Raw genomic sequence first — 27,857 nt, forward strand, 5'->3', positions numbered from 1 at the left:
CGCATCACGCTTTTCTTACGAGCCACATCAACTGTGTGGTCTCGGCCCTGTGGTGCACCACTACTGAAAGGGGCAAATTTGATGCTCTGATGCGAAAAAGCTTAAAGAAGGTACTGGGTATTCCGGTCGCGGCGAAAACGCACAGGCTAATGCAGCTCGGCGTTCACAACACCAGTCTCGTAGTAATAGAGGCGCAATGGTCGGTGCAGATCACGATACTCTCGGGCTCCAGCGGGAGTAGGTGCCACTTGGAGGCGGTGGCCTTGCGGCTGCGATAGAGTAACAGGGAGGAGTTTCAGTTGAATGAGAACTCAAGAGGGACCTACCTCGTCGGTCCCTTCCACAGAGACGTTCACCCACCACACAATGTGGGCAGGCGAGCAGCTCGTGCGTATGCGATCTTAAAGAAAGCTGTCGGCATAGAATCCTTCGTGGATGCAGTTATATATGAGCGCTCCAGTAAATTCGCGGTCATGGCGGCCAACGAGAAGCGCGAGCTCCTATCCGCGGCCTGGGTAGACGCTTTCACAGACAACGTGGCAGAGCAGGTGGCGGTGGCGCTGGTGATGCAGGATTCTAAAAGGCCGTATATCTACAGTGACTCCCGCCAGGTCGTGAGGGCTTTCGCCTAGGTAATGGTTGCGAGACACGTGGAGGCGCTTCTGAAAAGCCAGTCCAAAACCAATTCTGACCTTGTGCATAACATTATGTGGTTCTCCGCTCACATGAACGACGACGTGCGGCCAGGCCGCCCTAATCCCAATGAGATTGCCCACCCCCGTGTGCGAGAACTCACGGGGCACTAGGGCGATGGGGCTTCATTGGATCCGGAGAAGATCAGCCACAGCGACCCATTACTAACCTTCCATTACATGTCGATCTAATGGAAGGTTAGTAATGGGTCGCTGTAAAGAGGAACGTAGGCAACTTGGAGAAATGGCCGGTTCGTCCATATCTCTAAGTGGTTTCGGCTTGAACCAAAGGTCGTGGATTTTAGTGCCTTAATTACCTTTATTTGAATTAACTGCGCCTCCATTAACTTTCTCCTAATTAACACCACAGGTAGCGCTGATGCTTCTTCGCCATGGCTTCACGCGTTCTTATACCGTCATGTTCTAATTCGCCTTAATACCACAGGTCGTGGGTTCGACTCCCAATGACTTTTGCGTCATTAATGTTGGTGCCATAACCTTGGACATCGAATTTTGCGACCCAAGAGCCATATAAGGCGTTCGTCTCAAGAAGTAAATATATGGTCATGCTAGCTCAAAGGTATCTTGCTAGCACATTTTGGCCTTTCATTATAATCCACGGTAATCATTTGCCTCGAAGCGAAACCAAAGGACTGTAGCAGGTCTGGAATGGGAATCAGCTGCTGCCTTTCGCATAATTCGCCCGCGGTGTATACAACCTTACCGAAGCCCGAGGCCCAGAAGGAAGCGTAAAAAGTCGAATTCCATTCGCGGTGGGTCGAGAGAGGGCCACGCAAGGTTGAACTCGGCGAGCAGGTCGTGGAGGGCGCCTGTGTTTTCCTGCTTTTCACCCATCACGGCGAGGCAGCTCTGGTATCCGGCCATTACCCGGGAGCCGGACGTGAACGACGAGCTGTTGGGGCTCTTCTCCAGTTCTTGGAACAGGCGCAACCTGCATGTGGTAAGTGGTCACGTGGTGCATGTTTTAGCCAAGAAAAAGAACTTGTAAGGTAACGCAAGAGGAAGTGCTTTGCTTTTGAATGTCCAATCTGACTGAGAAAAACATAATTGGTTAGGCTGTATCAAGGACGCAGCCACAGTGGTCTACGTGAAACTCTTGTGTGTTCCGCAAACCGTTTATGGGTACTAGGGTGCACAAATAGGAGAGGTATCCAAATACACGAGTGATGTTTATTCGCGCATTGGAAAGCTTGCATGCCTAAGCTATGTTACATCTTGGGGGGGGGGGGGGGGAGGGAGGTCCCATGGCCTGATATTCCAGTCGTGCTCACTCCCTTTTCGTAGTATGCGCGCCCTGGTCAAATGGGGCGGGATTGAATCGGCATCCTTCTGGCTTGCTGCCCGAGTACCTTCACAACATTTCTGGACTCTACGAGCCCAACGCCGGGGCGTAATAGCCGAGCAAGCCTGAACCTTCCACAAAAAAAGTTCACTCTTGTAAGCCTTATAATTCCTGTGAACTGGTTTGAGTTTGATTGAGTATGCCTACTGTGGCTCAGTAAGCTCTCTAAAACGCGACCACTCTAGTTCGGATCTACAAACGTACTGCTGAGATATGCCTCTTTGAACACCGAGTGAGAGGTGAAATTTAGCTCGGATGGTGTCGTAGCTGCTCAACTATCCCCTCTAAAGCAGGCGAACAGAAGGCGGGCTCACGTGCAGGTAGCGCGAGAATAGAAAACGCTATCGCGCTCGACCTGAGCGGCCATGATGTCGGCCACTCCCGAGATACCGCTGTATCATGGCTGGCAGACCTAAATAAACCATGGGTATGGCGGCTAGCTCTTAGCTCCGCCTTCCACAAATTGAATTGGTGACGCATGACTGAGCCTAACCACGCCAGCGTCAGCCTACCAAGGCGCGTGACGTGGCCTCATGCAGTCCAACAGACGTTCCGTCGTTGTAGGGTGTCTGGGAATTATACATTGGCATGCCGGCCATCTGGTTCATCCAGCTAGACAGCCACTTCCTTCTCAGCAAGGTTTCAGGTTCCAACGGTGCTCCAGCTCCGTTTGCCACCCCCCGGCCCCGGCTCCTACGACGACTCGCGGGCAGCAGTCCTGGCTCACTATGTCACCTTGAGCGCTCAGTCACAACCGCCACGTGATTCCGTGTCTTGTCACAGATCGCCTGCGCCTACCCTCGCCGATTGTCAGCACGCGCTGGCCCCAGCATCAGACCTCTACTCGGTTCGTTATCCCCAGCCCAAAAGTAGCTGCGTGGCGACTCTTTCCAATCAATTCCCTGGTACGCGCTTTGGGCTATTCTACGGCCCGCCGCTCACCTTCCCTGGACGTTACCGCAGGTTGCCCGCTGTGTTGTTCGGGGGCACTTCACTCATACCAATACAGAGGCTCTCCCACTGGCTTCACTAGGCGCAAATTTTACTCTGCGCAGACACGGCGATGCCACAGGCCCAACTTTCGCGATGCGCTCAGCAGCCGCAGCAACCCTGATGATATCGGCATTCGAGATTTCACCGCAAGCAGCAGCAGGTGAGCCTTCCGATGTTATTGTGCTCACACCTTCCGCGGATGCATGGCCTACCAAAATGTGGCAGGAGAAGCTCTGCCATCTGGTTTCTTCAGCTCGAGAATCACTTCTGCAGGCACGGGCATCTAGGAGAACCTGCGGCAGGTCGCAATTTCACACTCAGGTATCATTGTGGCTGTGCCTCCCTCACAACCTACGCTGCCATTGCTGCCTGGTACATGTCCCTCGGATTGCTTGAACTCGACGCTACTAAGGACCACACCATCTGCATACTTTACCTGGACTTTATCAGTTATTTCAACTGCGCTTCGCAGTAGGACGGGGCCTCTGTAGTGGCGCGACTATCACCTCTGAAGCAGGCGAAGATGGTGGGCTCACGTGCAGGTAGCGCGAGAATAGATCACGCTAGCGCGCTTCACCTGAGCGGCCTGGGTGTCGGCCCCTCCCGGTATCCCGCTGCACCATGGCTGGCCTGCCTAGATGAACCGTGGCTAACGACGGCTATCTCTTCGCCGTGCCTCCCACAGTTTCATGCATGGTGCCGTAACGGCGCCATGTGTTCTCTAGTTATGTATTTCTTTCTCTCCACACAATGATACCAAAGTAAGGCCCATGGGGGCACGGTTGCAAAGATATTACCGATATAAGCATGATATGGCTTCATTACATGCCGTTTCAGCAAGCAGCGGCCTATTTCGACCAAACTAAAGAATGTTTCACGTAAAAAACAAAAACAAAGCACATTCTAGAGAAAATATACGCAATAGGGAGATAAATATATGTCTGCAGCACTACAAAAGCTACGAAGATGAATTAGCACATTACCGTGAAATGTCAAGACAGTTACACGCCGAAACCGTAGGAAACGGCCGCCTTGAGGAAGTACTAGTGTTCAAAGGTGAGCGTTAAGCCTTAACGTGCTCAGGGGTCGAAATAACCAAGGTGATTTTAGAGAACAAGCGGGGGAAGAAGCAGAGAAAAGATGAAGTCGTTGTCCTCAAAGGGACGGGTCACAGGAAAAGGCATATGGCTCAATTAGGATATGTAACACGTAAGTAGCTCACACAGGCCAGGTGAATATTTATCGTTAGAGATGGTAATTAATAATCACCATAGTTGTCTAAGCACATCTGAAAGAATCGTAGATAGCAAGAAGTAACTTTCCGGTATATAAGAAGAGTTCAGGTATTCTATAGTTTTTTTTTCGCAACGCTACTTCATGTGATGGAAGAGAAGCTTGACTTGACTTTGGAAGAGGAGATTGAAGTCACTACAGTATCCCGTTAGTGCCCTGTCAGTTGCCGCGAGGCTTTGGAAGCACGCTTAATAGGTAAAAAAATGGCTTCATGCTGCCTGTCTAACACTATAAGTAATGTCATTACATAGTCTTATAAATCACACCTAGAGAACGGAGTAAAGCTCGCAGAGCCTGAAAAAGGAAGCTGATAAAAGTGATACTTTTCATGTTGTATGGTTCACGACACAAAGAAAAGAGAATGAGAGAAAGAGAGAAAGGTAAATGAAAGGCCACGTGATCAAGTAAAAGAAGGCACCAAGTAGGGTACAGGACGTGCTGATTGCTCTCGTGTTTTCCTTAGGCCAGTGTTAGATTTGAACCTGTTTACAAGTACGGAGGCGGCAGCGACATTGCGAAAAATGCTCACTCGTTCCAAATTGCGTGGAAGTGGTTGAACGTCCTGTTTACCATGTGAATTTTTTTTATTTTTTATTTATTCAATACTGCCGGCCGCCTTTTGGTAACCAGGGCAGGAGTGGGTACATGATGCTTTTCATATTAATGGTCCATCAAGAAAACAACAACAGTAACAGTTACGACAGAGAACCACATAGGCACACAGTAAGGTTAATGCGAAGCAAAGCAAACAAAACAAGATGCAAACGCATTACATTCAAATAAAAAAAACGAGCTCACAAAGGTTATTGGCTAGAACTGACTGCTGCAAAAAATGCATCGGGTGATGATAAGGTGGCCACATCGTAGCGCAACTTGTTCCAGTCTGCTATCGTTCTTGGAAAGAACGACAGCTTGTATGTGTTGGTTCTGCACTGAGGCATTATAATTGTTTTGTCGTGTTTGTGTCGAGTCTGTCGGGTTCTGCTGTACTGCATGTAAGTGTGGAATTCTAATTTGGTATGATTATTAATGGTTGCAAATAGCATCTTCAGACGGTGCATTTTTCGACGAGATTCCGAGGTGGGAAGACCGGAGCGGCTAAGAAGATCAGATATCGATACCTGTCTTCCATAGGCGTGGTGTATAAATTGCAGTGCCTTTCTCTCAACCCCCTCAATACTTTTTACATTCGTTTTAGTGTGCGGATCCCAGATCACGTCAGTGATCCAATTGAAGCAAGCGGTAGATTTTAAGGAGTCAGAAAATGAGATAACGATGACTTTCACCAGTGCATTAAGTAGAATAGCAAACGTACACTTCTGAAACATTAAACCAATTTTTCAAATTTCTTGCTTTTACATTGAAGTCAAAGTTACAAAAAAAGCAACGCTTCCAGTGGGGAGGCTGAGGATTACAAGCATCGATGATGTTATGAAATTTGCACGCCTAGGCAGAAAGGAAAAGCAAGAAAAGGCAGGCAGAGATAAATAAACTTCCACATATAAAGCTATTCGACCAGCTACCCTGGAGGCAGGATAATGTACTCGTCTTGTAGGCTGCAGGTATTGGTTCGATTTTATTGAAAGGTACCCTTGGACATCGCAAGAATTTAGCGAAGGTTTTGGTGCGCAGGCATTGTGGTGATGCGAGCATATTCAACTCAAGAACAAGGAAATTGTAGGTACACCTTAACAAACCGATGCGCATGATGCACCGACGTGATACCAAAACACGAATCGCGTAAGTTTAATGCAGAACCCTGTCATGTTTATGCCCACATATGAATAACTCCGTACATAGGAGCCATAGGAGTACATAGGAGCCTTCGCCCACTTATATTTCAGTACGTTAGAACGAAGAGGGCGTTCTGTGATGCTGAAAGCCTTAAAAATGATATTACAACAAAACTCGTTTTTTTGGCAAAAAAAAAGTCTGATAATGCATATACCTGCAAAATAGCACATGCTGACAGGAAAGCTGCGTTGCAGTAGCAGGCTCTGCAGAATAGTTTGTACAGTACCACTCACTTCATCTAGAGCAGTGGCTCAGAAACATTCCTGTGTCGCAAAAGCCGTGGCCCAGTTGCTAGCTTATCAAAAAACGCTGCGGAGCTTTGTCAATCAATGTGAGAGGACGAGGAGAAAGCGATAGATTGCTTCCATTGAGCCCCACATTACTAAAATCATGCGATACACTAACATGCGCAGTTTTGTTATTATGTCGCCGACTATAGTTGCGGTAAATTACAATGTTAGTTTTCTATCTGGGAAATACAGCGCTGAAGTGAGGTTGTAAACACTCCAGGAAAAGCGCCCGAACTGCTTCAGCGCCCACCGCTACTCTGTATGAACTCAAATGGACAAATGCCGCACTCACGTTATTCGAGGGCGAGTACTCGATGCAGTTCCGTATAATTTTATCGATATACCCTTCTCCAGAAATTACAGTATCTAAAGCGATACCTTGGTCCTTCGTTCTGTTCCCATAGTATTTTGTATTACTTTAGCCTAATTACACAAGCTTACCTCCATGCATCGGTCTCTAGAACTGCTCCCGCAGACGTTCTTGCAATCTCTAGAGGGCGCTTATGTACCATGACATAGGATCGAAGTTTCAGGAACCCTGCTCTGGACAAACGTGTTGCGGGCCGTACCGTCGATGCAGGTCGTAGCCACGTACCTGGTGCGCGACGCCAGTAGTTCGAACTGATTCCTGGCGGTGCCGTGGCTGCTGTTCCACGATCCGCACACGTGGTCGTAGAAGTTGTCGCACGGGTCCACGCGGCGGTCAACGCTTGCGGCCAGCTCGGCGCCGAAGTCGAAGCAGTCCGACGGGTGGTCGCACCACGGGAAAAGCCACGCGGCTACCCACATGAATGACACGCGTAGAGCGCAGTAGACGCACGACAGCGCCAGTTGTGCGGGAAGCTTCCAGAACATGGACCGCGCGGGAAGCCTTCCAGCGCCTCCCTCGGTGAACCTCCAGAGATGTCGGCTGAGCTCTCAACAATTATCGTCGACCGATGCGAAGGTAGAGCCAGCTGTTCACCTAGAAACACACTTCGCTGCGAAGCAGGTAGTCAGAAGCTACTCAGGAGCTCTGTTGCTGCGTTGCTAGGGAGCCTGGAACGAGTGAGTGCTGATCAATGCTTGATTGCTTGATGCTTCTCCAGTGGCGCTTACCCACTACGGGTGATGGTCAAGAAGCCGAAGGTTAAAGGGACGGAGGCGAGGGAAAAACCAAAGCGAAAAAGTGAATAAAGGTGAAGTATAACGTTCCTGATAATTAGGAAATATATTTACCAGACGTATACCGAAATAAAGATAACTGTATTCATAGATTAACAGTAAATATTTAGTTTTTTTAGGTGTTCATAGAGAAAGAGAAGGGAAAGCATGGAGGTTAACCAGAGGCGACTTTACGGTTTGCTAAGCTGCACTGGGGTGGGTGATGTAGGGACTGTAAAGATGACAAAAAGCGAGAGGGCAAAAAAAAAAATGGCTGTGGCTTAGGTAAGGTTAAGCCCAGGATGCGAAGCATACTAGCCTTTATTTTAGTTGTTGAACCACTGTTTAGCCTGGTGAACTGCTGTTGCTTGGCTATATTTGGTTCGGCTAGACGAAGAAACAACTCATGCATTACTTCTTCGCCTTCAAGAGTGGAACGCGACAGCGTTCCCGTCGACCCGCCAAGGGGTGTAAGACAATGGGCTACAGGGCAGCGACTACGCGCCCCGCATTGGACGCGGTGAGCGTCGAGCAAAGCAGCGTTCGGCGCGGCAACGAAATGTGCGCCTGAGCAAGAGACGCACGCCTTAAACAGCGCGTTTCTAAGGCAACACCGCATTCACTAGAGGCGCTTTTGCACCGCTTTGAAGCGTTGTACTCGTGGCTCAGTGGTAGCGTCTCCGTCCCACACTCCGGAGACCCTGGTTCGATTCCCACCCAGCCCGTCTTGCAAGAGTTGAGCCAAAGCCACTTCTCCTCTGTCGTGACGTCACGGTGTCACGTGATTTCATGGTCACCGCCGCGCCTGAGGAGCTGGGTTGAGCCCTCGTAATATGCTTCGCATAAAAGAAAGACAGGTAAAAAAATAGCGCCCCGCTCACACGCGTTCACACAGGCCGGTCGATTTCAAGAAGCGCAGAAGGGCTTGCGCGGCCTTCTGATACGATGCTATTTTCTGGTGCTAGTAGAACGAGGTATAACACACAGTCAGCCATAAATTGAGCTATCCAATTATTGACTTCGAGAATTAACATGGTAGACTTCTTGTTTCACATCGGTTTTCCTGCGGCTAAAGCCCAATGAAGAAGCCGAGAAGGAGAGGATATTTGGAGCATATCTACCGAAATACTGGATTTTCGTAGTGAAAATTCGAAGTAATTCCTCTGATTTCTAGATCGACGGCACGCTAGTCGAAAGTGGTCCGTGGTCTCAGGGTCCTGGCAGGTAGGACACAGAGGCGGTGGTGCTAGACGAGACCTGCATAGGTAAAAATGTAGTGGTGGGATGCGGCTGCGTAATTTTGTTATTGACATTTCTAATGTACCTGTGGGACACCTTCAATGGATGTTTGAAGTAGTAGCTTAGCGCAAATAAAACGAAAATGACTAACGATTCTATCACGACGTTTCAATCTTTAGTTTTGTAAGAATATGGGAAAAGATAAAATTTTCTAAACCTAGCCGCAGTGATATAAGACTAAGTAGGCATAATTCACATAACTTGTCCATCAGAAGTTATCCGTGGGACTGCGTCAGCCATTTCGTTTAATAATATACCACGATATCCTTGAACTCCTACCAATCCCACCATACTTATGTGTAGGGGTTAATGATTTAAATATGCTGGAGGCAGTAGTGTCTGCAGATGAAATGAGTGATGTCCATACTGACGATGAATCTGCCATGACAACCACTGTTGAAAAATTTGGTGGAACTTTACGAAGAGTTAATAGTTCAGACCGAAAAATGAGCGCGAAATCCGGAAGGCGTAATGCATTTACGCCTTCCGGACCAGGGTAGCAACTCGGAATGGAATGGAATGGAATGGAAAAACTTTATTTCTCTATATCTCAGAGAGATTGGCGTTGGGCCGGTGTCTTCATGTTTTGAGTCCTGGAGAAACCCGCTTCCTTCTTCCTCATTAAGGCACCAGTCGTGATCACATTATCTATTCGAAAGTGCGTTAAATGATGTTACAACATTCCACTTACATATATAGAAGGCAGGAGTTCGGCATTCTATAAGGTCAAATTCAATCTTAATATTAGGCAACGGATTGTATGGGCAAATGATTTCGCGTACCTTAACCTTCAATGGATGTTTGAAGAAGTAGCTCAGCGCAAATAAAACCACGGACACAAGGAAGACAGACAAGGACAAACGCTACTCACAACTGTTTAATGGAAGGAAGGATAGTGCATATATATATATATATATATATATATATATATATATATATATATATATATATATATATATATATATATATATATATATATCCTCTTGTCACGCATGCGCCTACCAAGCAGAAGAGAAGCCGGTACATGCACATCAAAGGCGGTTGCGCAAGAAGTTAAATTCGGCATCCAGTAATGTGATGGAAGGCTCACTCACACATCTATCTCTATTCTTCTTGATAAAGAAGGTCTCAAGAGCGAGCCTGGAAGGCGCGTTGCCGCTCCTGCCAAGAATAGTTGTCGCAGAAAATCGAGCGTTGCAACCACACGCGGTAACATGAGCCACTAAATGTGCGCCCTTATCCTCTTTTTTCTTTAGTTTTTGCGCATGTTCCCTTAAACGGTCATTCACACAAAGCTCAGTTTGACCAATGTAGAGCTGCCCACAAGGGTGCATGGGAATTGCATAAACAACCCTTCTGGAGCACTCAACAAAGGGCTTCTCATGCCTCGTGCGGCAGCCCCGCCTGCTCTTACAGCAAACTCGAGAACACAGCTTCGAAAGCTTGTTGCGCGCAGAGAAAACCAGAGGAATACCATGACGGTTAGCAACCTTTTTAAGGTTGCGTGACACTTTGTGTACATAGGGAATAACCTCTGGTCTTACCTACGGTTTTTCGACCTCTGCGCTCGCCCTTCGTGCTCCAAGCTTTTCTTTTTGCAGAAGAGACTCTACTATAGCATTGGCGACCGCCAAAGGGAAACCAGCTGCCAAAAGGCGTCCAGCTTGGACGCTAGACCGCACTTGGTGTGGACCGCATTTGGTGTGCGCACAATTTCCGCAAAGCCGATTCCGAGCAAAGACTACCAAGTGCTCGCTTCACCACTTCAGAGCGTGCGGAATCGTACGGCAGCAATTGCTTCATGGCTCGCGGTTGATAGGACCAGCAGACGTGGCCAACTTCAAAAGACAGTTTTAAATCTAAGAACTGCAGGCCTGTGTCGTCAGGAAGTTCATGGGTAAAAACAAGCCCTAGGCCTTGGTTGTCAAAAGCTTCTAAAATAAAAGCAGGGGATGTAAATTCACCCTTATTGTTTAAAAGCACTAAAAAATCATCAACATACCTAAAAACTTTTAAAACCTGCCCCCCACTAAAAACCTGCTCTAAAGACCTATCAACAAAAGACAAAAAATATCGAACAAAATAGGAGCAACACAAGACCCAATACACACTCCCCGGCGTTGCAGATATGGCTGCTCGTTGTAAAGAATAAAAGTCACACTTAAATAAAACTCGAGCAATGATAAAAAGCCGTCCACTGAAAGGCCCGCTGAGTTCTGGAAGTCGACCACGTCGTTGTATTCAATACATTCCCTCAAGAAAACGAGAAGCTTGTCCTGTGGAATTGAGTAGAATATATCTTCTACGTCAACGGAAAAACCATACTTAATGCCGTCATTACACCTAACAAATTGCGCAGCTTTGCGGAAATTGTGCGCACACCAAATGCCGTCTAGTTTTACGAACCAAGTTGGACGCCTTTTAGCAGCTGTTTTCCCTTTGACGGTCGTCAATGCTATAGTAGAGTCTCTCCTGCAAAAAGTAAAGCTTGGAGCACGAAGGGCGAGCGCAAAGGTCGAACGACCGTAGGTAAGACCAGAGGTTATTCCCTGTGTACACAAGGTGTCACACAACCTTAAATAGGTTGCTAACCGTCATGGTATTCCTCTGGTTTTCTCTGCGCCCAACAAGCTTTCGAAGCTGTGTTCTCGAGTTTGCTGTAAGAGCAGGTGGGGCTGCCGCACGAGGCATGAGAAGCTCTTTGTTGAGTGCTCCAGAGGGGTTGTTTATGCAATTCCTTTGCACCCTTATGGGCAGCTCTACATTGGTCAAACTGAGCGTTGTGTGAATGACCGTTCAAGGGAACATGCGCAAAAACTAAAGAAAAAAGAGGATCAGGGCGCACATTTAGTGGCTCATGTTACCGCGTGTGGTTGCGACGCTCGATTTTCTGCGACAACTATTCTTGGCAGGCGCGGCAACGCGTCTTCGAGGCTCGCTCTTGAGGCCTTCTTTATCAAGAAGAATAGAGATAGATGTGTGAGTGAGCCTTCCATCACATTACTGGATGCCGAATTTAACTTCTTGCGCAACCGTCTTTGATGTGCATATACCGGCTTCTCTTCTGCTTGGTAGACGCATGCGTGACAAGAGTATATATATATATATATATATATATATATATATATATATATATATATATATATATATATATGCACTACCCTTCCTTCCATTAAACAGTTGTGAGTAGCGCTTGTCCTTGTCTGTCTTCCTTGTGTCCGTGGTTTTATTTGCGCGAAGCTACTACTTCAAATATGGACGACCAACTAGCCCAACAGTCAACTCTTCTAGAATTCAATGGATGGAGTTCAGCTTGTCAAAAAAACAAAAAAAAACCACCGGAGGTTTACGTAAGCGGGACCAAAGCTCATCGAAACAATGCTCTCGTTTCACTGGACTTGTGATCGTGTCACAGAAGAGTCATAAATGTTTAAATATATTCTCATGGTTAGAATGCGGAATCGGCAGTAAAGAGTAGGCAGTCGTGCTTCTTGATATAAAACACCGTCAGCAATAATTTTTTGTGAACAAAGAGTAAACCAAGAGCGTGACACACTATTGCAGGTATAACAGAAAGACAAAGGAAGGTAGAACTGATGCCGGTACAGCATCTCAGTTTTTCCGGATAAAGTCAATATCAGGTTAAACACTTACAAGGCTCAGAGAATGCCTGCACCATGCAAATACTTAAGTATAGCACTGCCGAACGCGAAAATAATCGAGAGTGTGGTAGCGCCAGTTCTCATGTGCGAGCCAGCAAATGGTCCTCCGCGAAGATCCATGCACTGGCAAACGACGGTGGCGCGGTCGCAGTTCATAAGTGTTCATAAGGTCGTTGCGAATCTTTGTGGCGCTGCTGCGTGTGGGAAAGCGATTTGGCACGTCAAAGCATAGGAGGCAGAGGAGGCAAGAAAAAATTGACACTATGCTTTTGCTCACCATTCGCCGTCAGTCCTTTGTCGGAGTGCACAAGCAGGCAAAGGGGATGACGGGAGACAATTCATCATTTGTTTGTTTTATTTTCACGATGCTGCCTTAAAGTTTCGGGGCCGTCACGCATGGCGCTCTGAATGGTGTGTGCACAAGCATATGAGACCTAGTGTCTGTTCGTTGAGACTGCGATGATCGTCACAGCACAATAAAGCAAAGCGCCGCAGTAGCTGAGATGCCGGCGCCTAGAGGAACTGTCGTCGTCGGAAGCGCACTGTGGTCAGTGAGCCGTGCGTACTGTTGTCTCGATAATACACCTGACAAAAAAAAACACCACCTTTCTTTGCCGGTTAATGCTATATTTCAAGGATAAGCACAAAGCCGTTATTTTAAGAAAAATGTTTGCTTTGAATGAGGAGGAATAAGATTACATAGGGTTAAAAACGATAGCCAGAAGTTAACGTAACCATGGCTACCTATTTGTCGAAGACGCCTGGACAACAGCTGCTAGCATTCAGTTTTTCTCACACGACACTGAGAAATGGGTTAAGAGGTACGTCACACCATTTGGCGCTGACTGCAGCGAATAGGGCAGTTGACTTTAGACGAATTCGGCAGCGGGATTTGATCCCGCTGCCTCAGGCTTAGCAGCACAATGCCAAAGCATATAAGCAACCACGACGGTGAGTAGCACTGTTGTTTCGTCGAATGATCTCGCTTTGTAACAGTGGAGCCTTAGACACAGCAAAAAGAATGAATTTACCTGGAGCTGAAAACACCAATCAATCGTATGATTTTAAGCCTACCTATGAGTTCTGGCGCTATATTTGACCGAGGGGCTGCTATAGAAAATACGCGCGATGGAATCCGGATGTCCACTCGCCATCACACGGCACGTGTGGACGGCGGGCACTTACTAGTCGCCATTACGTCGTCGCGCCGGCTTTCAAAAACTTGGAAACGAGTACGACGCCTATGAGCACGAACGTGAGCGTAGCCACGAGCGCAGCGGTCGAGACCAGCGCCATCGTCATACGCCTGTCGATCGAATCATCCTCGGTCGGCGGCTGCGGGAGGTTATCGGTGTCCAACATCCACAGCGAGTTAGTCTCCTCGGAGTCATCCTCATCGTCTTCGAGAATGTCGATGGCTGTCGGATAGTTAGAGCCCATTCCGCTCCAGTAGCGTGACACGCTACCGGGTGTGGAGCTGCTAACGCCCGCGCTCGCAGCCCGTGGCGGTGACCAAATTCGATAGGCTGCCGGGATGGTCGGGTACTGCGGCTGCAAGGATTTGGCTTCCCTGACGTACGCTCGGAACCTTTCAAGCACAGCCGACGAGGCCCCCCTACGGAACAGAGGATTGTCTTTCCGCGCGTCGACTCCTTCGATCGAGGTGGTCGATTCGCTTTCGTCGGACGATTCCTCCATCTGGAGATTCGCCGGAGCCTGTTTACCCTTGAGCGGTGGTCTGGGAGCCGCCTTTGCTGCAGCGACAGCATTCTGCGACCGAGCGTTATTTGCTAGTTTCGGCTTTATTTTCGCTTTTTCCGTGGCACGAACAGGAGGTTTGGTCGACGTCGGCTTCGTATTTTCAGCCAGTTTCTGAACAGGAAGTCTGGTCACAGTCGGCTTCGCTTTTCCGGGCTTTGTCTGAACAGGACGTTTGTTTATCTTTGGCGCGACCTGTTTGCCTTTTTCCTGAACGGCGGATATATTCGCCACTGGCTTCGCCTTTTCAGCCTTTGCCTCTCCCTGTGGCTTCTGCGCACGTCCGGCATCGGCTTTTATTGACTGAACGGTGTTGCGCGGAGATCGGACTCGTTGTTCGGGCGCAGGCAGACGGCGTTGCGTGTCCTTTGCTTTGTCACCTTGGTGAGCACGGAAACGCTTTGAGTCAGGAAAACTGAAAGCTGTAGCTATGCGCGCTCTCAAGTCCTCGCCTATGTTAACTGCGGAGGAGCTGTCCACGGATGGCTCTGGTTCCTGCTGTCGCCCCGTCCTTTGTGGTGCGCCTGCGACAACGTAGAGGTGAGAGCCAGCATACGGAGGCGTGCTTACTGGAAGCGCTTAGAAGTGTTCGGTTCAGTACAAGACACACGGCATATGTGGGTGAATAACGTGATGGACGACGAATGCTGCGAAAAAGTGAGTGGCTGTTCCAAAATTTCATCTATGTTTATGTGTTGCGCGGATTTATTTCTCCTCGAATCTGAGCTTACAGGAGCACTAGGACATTATGCAGCCTGCCTCACATTATTCTGGCCCTGGTGAAATATGGTTTGCTCGTACGAATATTGTTTTTTTATAATCACGGTGGAGAGTGCTGAAATCGAGACTGGAAGCGCGCAGTGACGTCATTTTCTTGACAGTTTTTGCAGCTTTTCTTCAGGGCTTAGAAGAAAGACTCACGTAAAAGAGAACGACATAAAAACAACTTCAATAGGTGTTTCAGGCCAGGCTTTACAACTTCTCAAATGACACTCATACCCTAAAACGAGTATATAGGATACGGCATGATTAAACTAATAGCCTAACTAATCGCACTTCGACAAACAGTATGAACAACGCAACGCTACAAACAAGATCCCGTTCTTCTCACTTGGGCAAATTGCGTCGCTATATTTTTAGTGTTCATCTGATTCTGGTTCCTTGAAACACCAGAGATATCGTGACTGTTAGATATAAAACTTGCAATAAGTTTAAGAGTGCTGTGAGCGAAATATGCATGCGAATATACAGATATGCGAATAGGCTTGTTCAGGACAACGCAAATAATGTTGCCCATACTTTCCTCTAATTTTTGTCCAGTTCGGGCGCTGTTTTACGTAATGTATTAACGGGATGACTCTGACATACTTATACAAGCTGTTTCATTTTACAAGAACCAAACTTTGCTATAACGTAGTACAACGCAAGCGGATAAGGCAAATGACATGGTGCTTGAAGTCATTTTTAGCTACTGAATATAATTTATTGCGACGATACGGACGTAGAGACACAATCCCGCCGTCGCCGAAGTGCTGCTCACGGCGTGACGGTGTATGCGCAGCCCACGTGACTTGTGTTGGCGGTCGCGTGAGCTGCTGAACTGTGGAGGCACGGTGCAGTTAAAATTGTAAAGCTGCAGCACGGAACGACAGCTTTACAGAAAGCATGCGCGCTTCCCGCCACCGGTACTGCTGGTCGCGCGAGCGTTGTGAAGGCTAATGTTCGTTGGATGAATTCTCGTGTGGTTCGACGTGTGTCTTTGGGCACGTGACGCCAGGCTTATTTCGTATGGCGCCAGTCGAAAGTTCACTGCAGTTTGTAATGTCCATGGTTACATTGCGCTCAGTTTTACACACACGATATTAAGGAAGGACAGGACGTGGACGGACATAGCGCAAACTATCAATTGTTTAATACTGTTAAAGAACGCGCCTATATACAAGGAGATATGGCGTGGGGGGGGGGGGGGTATAAAAGATATGACAAGTTGACGAAATGTGATCATAGTTCGGGTCAGGCATACATCGTTCACTTGCACCCCTTCGCCCTGGGAAACTCGACCTCAGCTTTGATAAGCGCGATGGACGGAGTGCTTACGCAGTGACAGTGACAAGAACTTTATTAACAGAGTGTCCTGAGGAACTCGATTGGGGGGACCGAAGGCTCCCCGATCAAGTTGGTAGCTCCACCCACGACGGGACAGGGAGGTACATTTCTTTTTCTTTAGCTATCGCAAGCGGCTCCTATAGTTCTCCCTCCGTTTTTGTTTTTGATGTGCCAATGACTGTGGTGCTTTCTAGTAGCGGAGAGCATTTACATTGTTTACAGTGTGCAGCCAAGTTGCTAGGTGCTGTCAGAAGCTGGCACGTGTATTTGTGCTCCCGTAACCTATCATTTAGACAACGTCCAGTTTGCCCAATGTATACTTTCCCGCAATCTAGTGGGATTTGGTAAACAACTGAAGTAGCACATTCCACGTACTTTTTCACGTGCTTAGTCTGACAAACCGTAGCACTAGGGCTTGCCTCTTTGGATTCTGCGTTCACCCTCTTGCACATGCCTTTTAGTTCTTGTGGGGCGAAGAACAGAACTTGAACATCCTGGCGTTGCGCTGTCTTTTTTATCTTATGTGACAAGCCATGAATGTAAGGCAACACCACGCGTTTTTTCAATTTTTCTTTTTCCTGTACTTTTTGCCTTTTCCTGTTGGTTCTGATTTCGGGCAACAAGTTTTCACAGATTTGCACCGCCATGCTATTCGGGTACCCACTGTTTCTTAAGTGGCTTACTTGCAAATCGATGCTTTCCCTCACAGCATGGCGGCATGATTTTTCAATTGCTTGACTGATGCAAGCCTTGGCGATGCCTCTCTTTATGATTTTAGAATGGCATGAGTAATACCTCAGGATTTCTTTTTCACCTCTAGTTTTGTAGCACCAGCAGATGTGGGAGCCTCTGAGCCTAATGTTTATGTCAAGGTACTGCAATCTTGTTTTAAATCTACTGCAAACTTGTTTCCCGAAATCAGAACCAACAAGAAAAGGCAGAAAGCACAGGAAAAAGAAAAATTGAAAAAACGCGTGGTGTTGCCTTACATTCATGGCTTGTCACATAGGATAAAAAAGACAGCCCAACGCCATGATGTTCAAGTTCTGTTCTCCGCCCCACAAAAACTAAAAGGCATGTACAAGAGGGTGAACGCAGGATCCAAAGAGGCAAACCCTAGTGCTACGGTCTGTCACACTAAGCACGCGAAAAAGTACGTGGAATGTGCTACCTCAGTTGTTTACCAAATCCCACTAAATTGCGAGAAAATATACATTGGGCAAACTGGACGTTGTCTAAATGATAGGTTACGGGAGCACAAATACACGTGCCAGCTTTTGACAGCACCTAGCAACCTGGCTGCGCATTCTAAACAATACAAATGCTCTCCGCTACTAGAAAGCACCACAGTCATTGGCACGTCAAAAACAAAAACGGAGCGAGAAATATGGGAGGCGCTTGCGATAGCCAAAAAAAAAAAAAGAAATGTGTGTAAGCACTCCGTCCATCGCGCTTATGAAAGATGAGGTCGAGTTTGCCAGGGCGAACGGGTGCAAGTGAACGATGTATGCCTGCCCGAACTATGATCACATTTCCCCCCCGTGCCATATCTCCTTGTATATAGGCGCGTTCTTTAACAGTAATAAACAGTTGGTAGTTTGCGCTACGTCCGTCTACGTCCAGTCCTTCCTTAATATCGTCTGTGTAAAACTGAGCGCAATATAACCATGAACGTTCACCAACTAGCCCCCTTCATGGCTTTACTAAATTGTAATGTCCCTAAAATTTGGAATTGTGCTTGCTATAGTACTCGAATATTTTGTCATCCCTGTCAATGTTGCGCCGTTCGAGCGAAACTCATATATTCATTTGCAGGACGTCTAAAGTCGCTAAATACTCGAGGCAAGTAATCTGAATATATTTTTTCAATTTTCTATAGGGCTTTGGACACACAACGGAAGGTAGAGCTGCCCAGCGTCATCCTGGCGCGTGCAAAACAGGGGAGAGCACTGATCAAGTGTGTGGGGCGAGCCAGTGATTTGCATACACCGGCGGGCAACGAGGAGCTTTGCTCATGCGCACACCACGTAGGAGTTTAAATGTGCACGTCGTTAAATTTAAGTGTACACGTCCGGTTGGTTAGCCATGATGTAGAACACGCGAAGGAGTTGGATGAATAAGTTTTTTTAATGAGAAATTCGCATATTTGTGAATGGCGAAAGAAACAAAAACGGAGCGAGAAGAAATGAACACTAAGGGAATAAACCTGTGCTTCATGTGCGATTCACATATTTTTACATTGATTTATTTGTTGACACCGTCAATACTGATCTTGGGTCATTACAGGGAGGCTTGTCTTCATAGCCAAACGCACACAGTTGAGATACGCAATGAAGTATGGAAAGAGATAAGGCTGTAAAGTACGGGGACCTCATTATCTGGTAGACTGAGTTTCAGGTACAGGGATGGACAGCATGCTTGAAGGCCCAAGAGCAGGGAGTCCTACGCAGCAGCATTTTCCAGAAAGAAGATAAACAATCTGCGTGTCACGCGTCCTCGATCGCCGCACTTCCTTTTTCCTTCTCTTTGCTCGAGCTGTTATAAGTTATAGATATTGTCTGTGTTAATACCTAAGGTGGGTAGTACATTCTACATTGCTATCGCATCATCAAAAAAGTAATAATGAAACCCACCAGTATGCCATAAATTAGTCTGAATGCTTTGCTATGAATTTGCACACTTGTCATTATAGGATATCGAATATAACTTGACTTTCGTTATACCTACGTGTTGTTGCAAAAAAAACTAATCAATGCTTTTCCCTCAACGCCTCTACTACAACACTTCTATGTGTATAAAGCTCAAGTAATTACTATGTCAGTGAAATAATCGGTCAGCGGGTATTTAGAGCAGACGAACCGTGTTGCCAGCCACCCAAAATTTTCTGTTTGCTTTCAGAACTTTCTGGTGTTGGCTTCATTACACGCAATATACTTAGAAATAGGACGAATAACTGTTCTATACAGGCAAGCAACTTAACATCCTTTCTCGGGCACATGTTTTCTTTCTCAAGACGGCAACTCTTAGTTACCCTTCGAACAAACGATGTCAGCATGTGAAATGTGTGCACGGTACAGTAATTGTATGTATTTAGGTGTCTGTGTGTGTGTGTGGGGGGGGGTTGTGTGTGTGTGTGTGTGTGTCAGTGCTCAGCGATTCAAACGCGCTACTCAGACTGCATGGCGGTCGGCGCCTTTTGCGCCACCGGTTATCGCTGGGTGATCGCTGAGTAGGCCGAATGCACTTACAACGCATTCTCGCTTTCATGTGACAAAAATATTCTAAAAGACTCTCGCTTCCATGTGACACACAAATGCATCATCTCCGTCTCGCCAGCGCCCGCCGATGGCGCAAGACAGTCCCGGCAGCCATGCTGTTCGAGTACCGCATTTAAATACTTGCGCGCTGTACGTATGGTTCCGATGAATTGATGTGTCTCACCTGTCTGTGCAGGTCTCACCAGCGGAGCCACAGGGGCTCTGACCTTTCCTCCCGGGTTGAGAGGTGTGGGTGCGCCAGGGGTTGCCGCCACCGTGCGCGGAGAGGACGCGCCCAGGCGAGGTCGGTTGAGATCTGCACCCAAAGGCCTGGCTCCCAGCACTGGCTTGCCGGCACGCATTTCCACTGGCGGGTAGTGCTTTCGTTCGGGTTCCGCACCCTTGTAAGCAGCGGCGCCTCGAGTCTGCTCGCTGTCTGCGCAGCCCCGTCAGGGTCAGGCAACTTGTGAGGCGGATCCTCTTTTGGGCCAACGGTTGCACAGTTCGGTGTTGGGTGACAGCTAAAAGTGACACGCACAGTCGTCATCAGTATGAAAGAGCACAGCGATTGTTCGCCAAGGACGGTAACTCGTGATGCACGGGTTCAAATTTAGGAGCTGGATACATAAGAATAGTGTTGCTGTCGAGCTTTTAAGCCTGCTTCGCATGATGCGATTTTAATCGCCCCGGGAGGGAGATTTCGATCATATGCGATGGAAACCGCAGTCGCGGGTGCAGAGCCCCTCTCTGCCACTGTGACCAACCGATTGGTCGCATGTCGCACCAATCGCACTAATCTGTGCGATTTTGCGTCAGAATCGCGCCAAGAACCGCGAGAACTATTTCGCAATTTGTTTTGTTAAATGACGTCTGTCCTTCAACACGCCCTGAACAGTGCAAAAATTGAGTAGGGCCGTGGATTACGGAAGCGGTACGTACCATTAGCACCGACACGTGCACAAGCCAGATAAAAACTTGGAGGTGAGATTCGGTTCTGTGATTTCTATGCTTTTGTTGACACGCTACGTTGCTTATCAAGCGACTTCTTTTATTTCTTTTTTTTGTTTCACGTTGCCTTGGCGTTCTGAAAACAGGCCCTTTTGTGTGCCTTTCGGTTATCTATATGCACTACAAGCTTTAAATATTATGAGGTGTCACTCACGAAAAGACACGGCCTTCGAATGTCGTCCGAATTTTCTGGTTTGTTGCGTACAAGCAGCTCATGGTATAAGAAATCGCCACAGTTGTAGCGCTTCATGCTCTTACGGAGGGAACATTTTAAGGACTATGCGAATACGATCAAATGGCGTATCGAGGGGATGTGACATGACGGCATAATATCCGACGTTTCAACGTCACACGATACGCGTCATAATTTAGTTGCAGTCTGTCCGTGTCGGCTTGCACGCGTATTTTTCCCGGGGAATTAACCGTTTCATTTCAATATTGGTACTTCCGCTGTGAGACGCGATTGCTTATCAAGCTCTCAAAGCGAACCTAGAGGATATGTATCGTAATGAATGTTATACAGTAGGATATTTAATGCTTTCACTAGGAATAAATAGTATCGTACGCTTTTTTTTTTGCAGCGTTACTGCACCATTAGCGTCATTTAATCTGTTCATTCACTTTTATTACCTATCATTTTTTTCCTGCATGAAAACCAATAAGCTTCCAAGAGGTTGCTGACTTTGTATCCTTAGGGCACCGGCATTAACTGTCATTTTAAAAGGTAATTTCGGATTACACTTACCAGCGTACTGAATTTCTTTTGTTTATGCTGGTCGTAAGATGATAACAGTATTTAAGAAAATGCCTTGTGGTAAACATCTCTTCCTCTCCTTACTTCTCTAGCTTTAAATTTTGCAGAACACATGCAACACTGTGGAAAATAGTCAATCACCTTGTTTTTTATAAGCAGTAGACGATACATTAAATAAAAGCAAACGGAGACCATACTGCGATTTCAGCCAGTTGCGTCCCTACCTGCGAAACATAGCATCCTTTCAATTGCAGACGATTCTTGCATCTGGAGGGCTAATAAAGTGTGCAGACGTATCACAAGGTATAAACAATGCCTAGCAAGACAGAAGCAAAGTTGTTGATAATTTTGCAATGAAATGTATTACTGCATAAACTGACATAACCATATCCTGTTAGCACTGCCCCTATAATTACGATATCATGCAACTTGAAATTTGTGCGAACACAGAATCACATTTGTGTATCTGAAACTTACTTTTGTTAGGTTGTGAGATGCAGCTACTTACTGATTTATTCCATGGTGTGGTTTAATGGCAAGTGTGCGCAGACTTCGAAAAATTCTACTCAGCCAGGCTCATACGAACTCAGCCTCATGGTCCGTTCCAAGTCTTCGTGAGATGGGTCAAGTTCACCAACTTATGTCTGCATTAGGTGACATTGAAGTTGTGACCTGTGTGGTGCGTCATTAAGCTAACATTGCATAAGAGTGCGTGTTGCAGCGGATGAAAATAAGGACAATTGGGCACAGTTAGTTTTATACAGTTTATATGGCCTCTGCAAGAAAGCTGCGCTTCATTTCGGTTCCAGCAAGTCCATGGCACTTGCATCATATTTTTGCCAATACTGTTGGCTATATTGGCCATTACTGGATGGCCGCATTTTGTAGATTTCAACAGAAAGTTTAATAAATGGCTGGTGCAATATATTACAAAAAAAAGGTTTGCATTACTGAGAGTGCAACAGTCAGGACATGAGAAAAACACATGAGCATAATAAGATGCGCACGAATGCTAGATACATGCAGAGACGGAATCTCAATTTGGTGTAGTTGGCCGCCATCTTTTGCAAGAAGAGAAGCACAGACCGACACTCTAATGAGACCACGCATAATCATACTGCTTGCCAGGTCCATGGGATATAGCAGAAAAACGCTTAGAACTTAGCAATTACCTCAAGATGGCAGCTACAGACGCTGTTGAATTACACAGCCGGCCACTCAACCCCTCAAATGTGTTCAGCCTTTGCATGTACTTAGATACACTTTTTATTGTCTACAGCTTAACATTTTATAGTGTTCATCTGAAAATTTTCACTTTGTTTGGATTCGGAAGCTTGGACAGGTAAACAGTTTTATTCAATTATTGTTCATGAAGAAAGCTCTTATAAAGACTTAGAGAAACTGTCAATGCTTCACATTTTAACTCAGAACGTACCCTATTGGCATTCAGGCAACGTCTCAACAGCAAGAAAAGAATCAGTTTCCCCCTTTTTTTGAGCACTGGGTTAATGCAGACAATTCATGCAGGCACAAAATTTTACTAATACAATCCGTTCGGGAATAGCAGATTAGACTTTAACTTGACACGTTCCTTGCACTTTCTTTTCGATTATTCTAGCTTGAAATGAGTCCTACTAGCATGCTATAACCTTGGTCTAATGGAGGTTAAGTAGATGACTAGCTTAATAGATTGAGATGCTTGCTTCAACTTCCAGTGAAGGAGCCATAACCTCTGCATGCTCCAGTGACATAGGGTTTTGGCAATCTGTGGTTTTCAGCCCCTCTTTAAGATAATGTGCTGGACCAGGTTGAAGCACACGCATGTCAACAGGATTGGCGAATGGTTGCTGTAGCTTCCTACTTTACGCTTGCCGCTGCGAATACGAAATTCTAGGGCTCCATTTTGTTATTGAATAAACAGAGATACTCCTAACAATGTATTTATTATTGGAGCTACGCCGCGGCGCTACGTACTGCAGCATGTCGATTTAGGCTTCTTGATACACATTCACAGCGTACCTAACAGGGCGAGACACAGGACGTGGAAGTAGACGACGCCCGTGTCTGTTAAAATGGTATGATGCTATGAACTCAAGTGACTCCAGCTCCTCAAAAACATTGCTCTCGACGTTTGCGCCTTTAGAAATATTCAACTAGGCCGCCTATACATAATTATCGCACACGCGCTGCGATGCAACAACCAGGGTAGCGGCAAGATTGAAGTTCACAACGCAAATTCCCCTCATCGTACCGCAATCCCCCACAGATCATTTCCGGCTTCCTTCGGGGGCAGACGTGGGCTTTCGAGTTAGTTCTTGCTGCTGCGTTTGGAGCACAAATATGGCTAAGAGTAGGCACCGCTTAGGGGCGATTACGAGTAATATACGCGCATAATTTCTTCAGAAGCTCACGCTAAGCACAGGTAGCGCGAGCGTATCTATGTGCTGACACGACGGCTTCGCTGCACCCGAATTCCTAATGCTGCGCATGCAGTGAAGATAGCTATATGGGCTCGTTGCCAGGTCCTCTTGTAATTTGTTGGAGCGCAGGCAGAACAGCAGGGACAGGGCACACGAGACCGCACAGAGCGCTGAACGACCAGCAGTGAATTGCAGTTTACGTCCGCCATGTTGTCTCCCACTGAACTTCAGGAACCAATGTTGCATAGTTGAATACAAATTTAAAACTTCGAATCATTTTCTAAATAACAAAACACGCGTAATATCTGCTCCCGCTAAAAGCAGGTCAGTAATATCAAAATGTACATGCATTCTTTATTAGATTTGAAGAATTATACGGTGTAGGGCACAAAATCTTGCCGCTAGCGGCCATGGGCGTCGCACCAGCCGAACAGTTGAAATCAAAATCACGTGAACTGAGCCCCCTAAAATCACATTGCGACGCGTGCGGCTGCACCAATATCTTTTTTTCGATGCAGTTGCAGCATGTGAAAGAGTCTTTTGTAACATTCAACGCTTTTACGGAGGGAATTCGCGTTTAGATCCTACGGGCGTCTGAAAAGTTTAGGTGTGCCTTTCCATATTCATGACTTTTATACAGTGCTCGAAATATTCCCCCGAAATGTGTTTCTTTCCCAAAAGTTGAAGTTACAGAGTCATGCCAGCTCCTTCAGCACTGGTCCAGTTGAACATGCCGACGAATGACAGAGGCAGCTGATTTTACGTGACCGTGACAGAACTACTCATTGGAGGCGTTCGGCTAAAATTAGATTGCAACAACCTCGAACGTGCTGTGCTAGTGGTGGCGAGGCAGAGTTAATTAGACGAGTCCGTATTAGACGCAATAAATTGGACGCCTGGCCGCATTTCTGCCCCTTTAAGGCGTCCGGAACCGACGAACTATACATAGGAAAAGTAAATATGCACCCCCTGTCGTCACTGAAGTTGAAACAAATGACCGAATACAACGGCTAACAAAAACGCCACGGAAGCACGTGCGAATAAGAGCACATGCTTATTGCCTATTTCCGATCTCTGTGTCGCGCCATTTGTGGCTACCTAAATTAGTGTCCTCCGACGGGCATTACGAATGTCGACGTAAACCATAACGCCATTCACTCCTACATAATGTCCTTCGGTACCTACTGTCTTCATTTGTTCATCAGCTACATCGCATCGGCCACCAACGCCAGGCCGTTATGTTTTCGTTCGGGTCTCAATAACCGTCCAGCTTGCCGACAACGCACCCCTCCCCCCTCCCCTCTTATTAAGTCCTATCTGGAGTAGTGGCCGCATGTCACTTACCTTCAATGCAGGGTAGTAGCGCTTACGTGGACGTGGCGACTGTTCTACCTTGCGGAGCTTCACTCTAGCCCAGTTTTGTTGCAGCGGCGACCACAAGCGACTAATCTTCTTCTTCATCCTACCGTACGGCGCACGAGGGAACGAAGAGATGCCCCGTGTTTCACCAAGTAATACGGTTGAGAAAGAGCTACACCACTCATGCGAACGGCATGTGTGCTAATGCAAACTAGTATTCTAGAATCAAAGTCGAGGAATCTACTTACTGCGTGTCCAAGAATCGTTTTCAGAACGTGTCATTCCAAAGCGAAGTTTTCTTCGCCTACTTTTCCGAGTATGGTATGGCTGGTGGGTGCTGCTTGGTCGATCGGAAGCTCGGCGGATGCACTGGTGGATGTTTATACGTCGGTGTTGCTGCGCACGATCGTGCGAAATCCAGCATAGCACAAACCGGCTCCGAATCTATGCGAACCGAGACGGCTCGGGGGAGTAAGTAATATGCGCAAGCTAGGACAGCAGCACCAACTGAAACGCGTCATCATCGTCATCCTTCGATCATCATTTCATCGGCTTCATTCTGTTGTGATCAGTCTTGCGTTGTTATGCCGTGGACATCAATACTCCGCCTCAATTCTCTCGTCTCTGCGCTGTGATTTCGTCGTTATCAAGCCACCGTCAGGCTGTCATGATCATTTCGTCGTCGCCATTTCATCATCATACAGTCGTTATTATGCTGTCGTAATCATGCTGTGTTCAGTACATCGTGATCTCGCCGCCGTTGCCATGCCATTGTCGTACAGTCGTCTTCATGCATTCGTGGTCCTAACGTCAGCATAATATCGTCGTTGTCAATAAATCCTCGTCACTCGAGCTTTGTCATTCGATCGCTGTCACGTGATTGTCGCCATGCTATCGTGGTAATACACACATTGTAATCCCACTGTCGTCGCAGCGCCGCCATCACGCGGTCGCTGTCATAACACCGCAATCATTTCATAATTGTCCTCCCGATGTCGTCATGCTATAGTGCCTAGAATCTACTGGCTAGTGTGCCGTCCGCGGCCTCTCGGGTGGCACCAAATGCAATGAATGCCGGCGGCTGCCACTAGGGGCGCTGCAGTGCAGGTGGGTGCCGCGGCACCATCCGGTCTTCGTAGCCCGCCGTGTTTCCACAGCATCGGCAAGCGGGCTGCTGCGCTTTTTGTTTTAAGCTGTAGCAGCAGCACAGTTCAAATGTGGGCAGCTGATTTATAAATCAGGGTTTGTTTCGATTACAACAGGCTTCTCTAGCGCTTGTCGCTTGCGTGGAAAGCGCGTTGGGGAACCTGAGGTTCGAGCGGGGAACCTGATGTGTTTCTATGCTGGCGAAGAGAAAACGTAATTTCTAAGGCAAATGCCTTGATATCTCCATGTTCCAAGGCCGTGTTGCGAGGTACAGAACATATCACACGATCCAAGGAAGGCCAGAAACGAACCAAAGCATGTCCAGCCGTGTATAGGAGATGTTAAATGATTAGCAGATTTAATTATTCAATATAGTGATTGGATTAGGGGATAAGGCTGAATTAGAGGGATTAAGGTGTATTAATTAAGGATTAGAGTGAATTAGAGTAGGCTTTACAAGGCTTTCGCTTTCGTACGTGTATATCTTCGGTGATAGCTAAGGACACTTGTTTTTTTATTCTAGCGATGATGGCAGCGTAATTTTTTAAGGGTACGTTTCAGGTTACATTTTTCATTCTAATAAAGTAAAGGAATTCTAAGGTTACGTTACTGTTCTATTGATGTTATATTAATGCATAACCATTCAAAACCACTGTAACCGATCATCTTTTGAAGTGACTTGAATTTCTGTGTTCTTTCTTTTTATTTTATTTGCTGCTATTTCTGCCTACTATCTTATTGTTGTCCTCATAGGTTTGAACGTTTTTGATTGTTTGTAAACCATGTACCCATCTCCTCATAATTCCCATTGGGTCGCGAGGATAGGATAATAAGCAAAAAAAAATGCCTGTAAAATGGACTGCACGTGGTGTTCCGTGTAGTATACATTTTTTTATACCTGGTAAATACGCGCACATTTCTTTTTATGTCTGATATACGTGAACAAAAATAGGAAACAGATATTTCATTTAGGCGTAACAAAGATTTTATTCATGCGTAACAACAGTCAATCGCAGGCATATAAGACAGCCCTAGATGAGATAATGCACACATACATGAATAGATCGCGCAGTGACGCAGTTTCAGTAGCTTCTGCCGTTGCCTTTGCGCTTCCCTCTCTTTGTTGATGCCTTTTACAAAAAAAAAAACGAAACCTCAAGAAAACAAAGAACTTTGTAACTGCTGTCAAAAGCTGGTTTTTCATGCTCTGGGCACCCTGGTTGAGGAAAGGCGAGCTGTCTGCAGCTGACCTGAAAAATCAGCTATACTCGCTACATGTAACTTGTTTTTGCTGAAGAACACAGTAAAAGCATCTTCCCCGGCCTTCACAGCGGTTGACGTCTGGCTAAGATAGACAAGCAAGGCCTCAATTGTCAAAATGGGAAGTGCAGTAATGATGCAGCGTCTGTAATAGCTTCAGCTTTACTTACGCAAAGGAAGCCTGCACAATGTGGTCAAGAATTTTGGGCAGTAATCTATCGTGCAACATAACCTGCAGTATAGTAGATCAAAGCACTACT

The 27,857-nt window shown here is 46.7% G+C and overlaps 2 protein-coding genes across 3 annotated transcripts in view; both read right to left on the bottom strand.

Moving 5' to 3' along the window:
* LOC135912798 (endothelin-converting enzyme 2-like) overlaps window positions 1–7,499 on the bottom strand; it is a 36,795-nt gene extending 29,296 nt beyond the window's left edge. Inside the window, exons 1-2 of the mRNA XM_065445346.2 lie at window positions 7,021–7,499; window positions 1,417–1,644 (exon numbers count right to left, since the gene is read on the bottom strand). Coding sequence (XP_065301418.2) covers window positions 1,417–1,644; window positions 7,021–7,280 — 488 coding nt within the window. The 5' untranslated portion in view covers window positions 7,281–7,499. The remainder of the gene's footprint in view (window positions 1–1,416; window positions 1,645–7,020) is intronic.
* A 4,950-nt stretch (window positions 7,500–12,449) lies between these two features.
* LOC139055928 (neurofilament heavy polypeptide-like) lies at window positions 12,450–25,948 on the bottom strand. Of its 2 annotated transcripts, XM_070533582.1 has the most exons (5): window positions 25,440–25,948; window positions 25,177–25,294; window positions 19,835–20,086; window positions 13,715–14,811; window positions 12,450–13,114 (listed from the first exon to the last, which is right to left on the bottom strand). In XM_070533582.1, exons 3-4 carry the CDS (start codon window positions 20,010–20,012, stop codon window positions 13,724–13,726), a joined length of 1,266 nt encoding a protein of 421 aa, XP_070389683.1. In that variant the 5' UTR covers window positions 20,013–20,086; window positions 25,177–25,294; window positions 25,440–25,948; the 3' UTR covers window positions 12,450–13,114; window positions 13,715–13,723. The 2 variants fall into 2 exon arrangements, with proteins under 2 accessions (XP_070389683.1, XP_070389682.1); XM_070533581.1 differs by having other exon boundaries at window positions 12,450–14,811.
* Between the last annotated feature and the right edge of the window lie 1,909 nt (window positions 25,949–27,857).

The sequence above is a fragment of the Dermacentor albipictus genome, chromosome 2 (genome assembly GCF_038994185.2).
Source record: "Dermacentor albipictus isolate Rhodes 1998 colony chromosome 2, USDA_Dalb.pri_finalv2, whole genome shotgun sequence".
In the NCBI taxonomy this organism is placed as follows: domain Eukaryota; kingdom Metazoa; phylum Arthropoda; class Arachnida; order Ixodida; family Ixodidae; genus Dermacentor; species Dermacentor albipictus.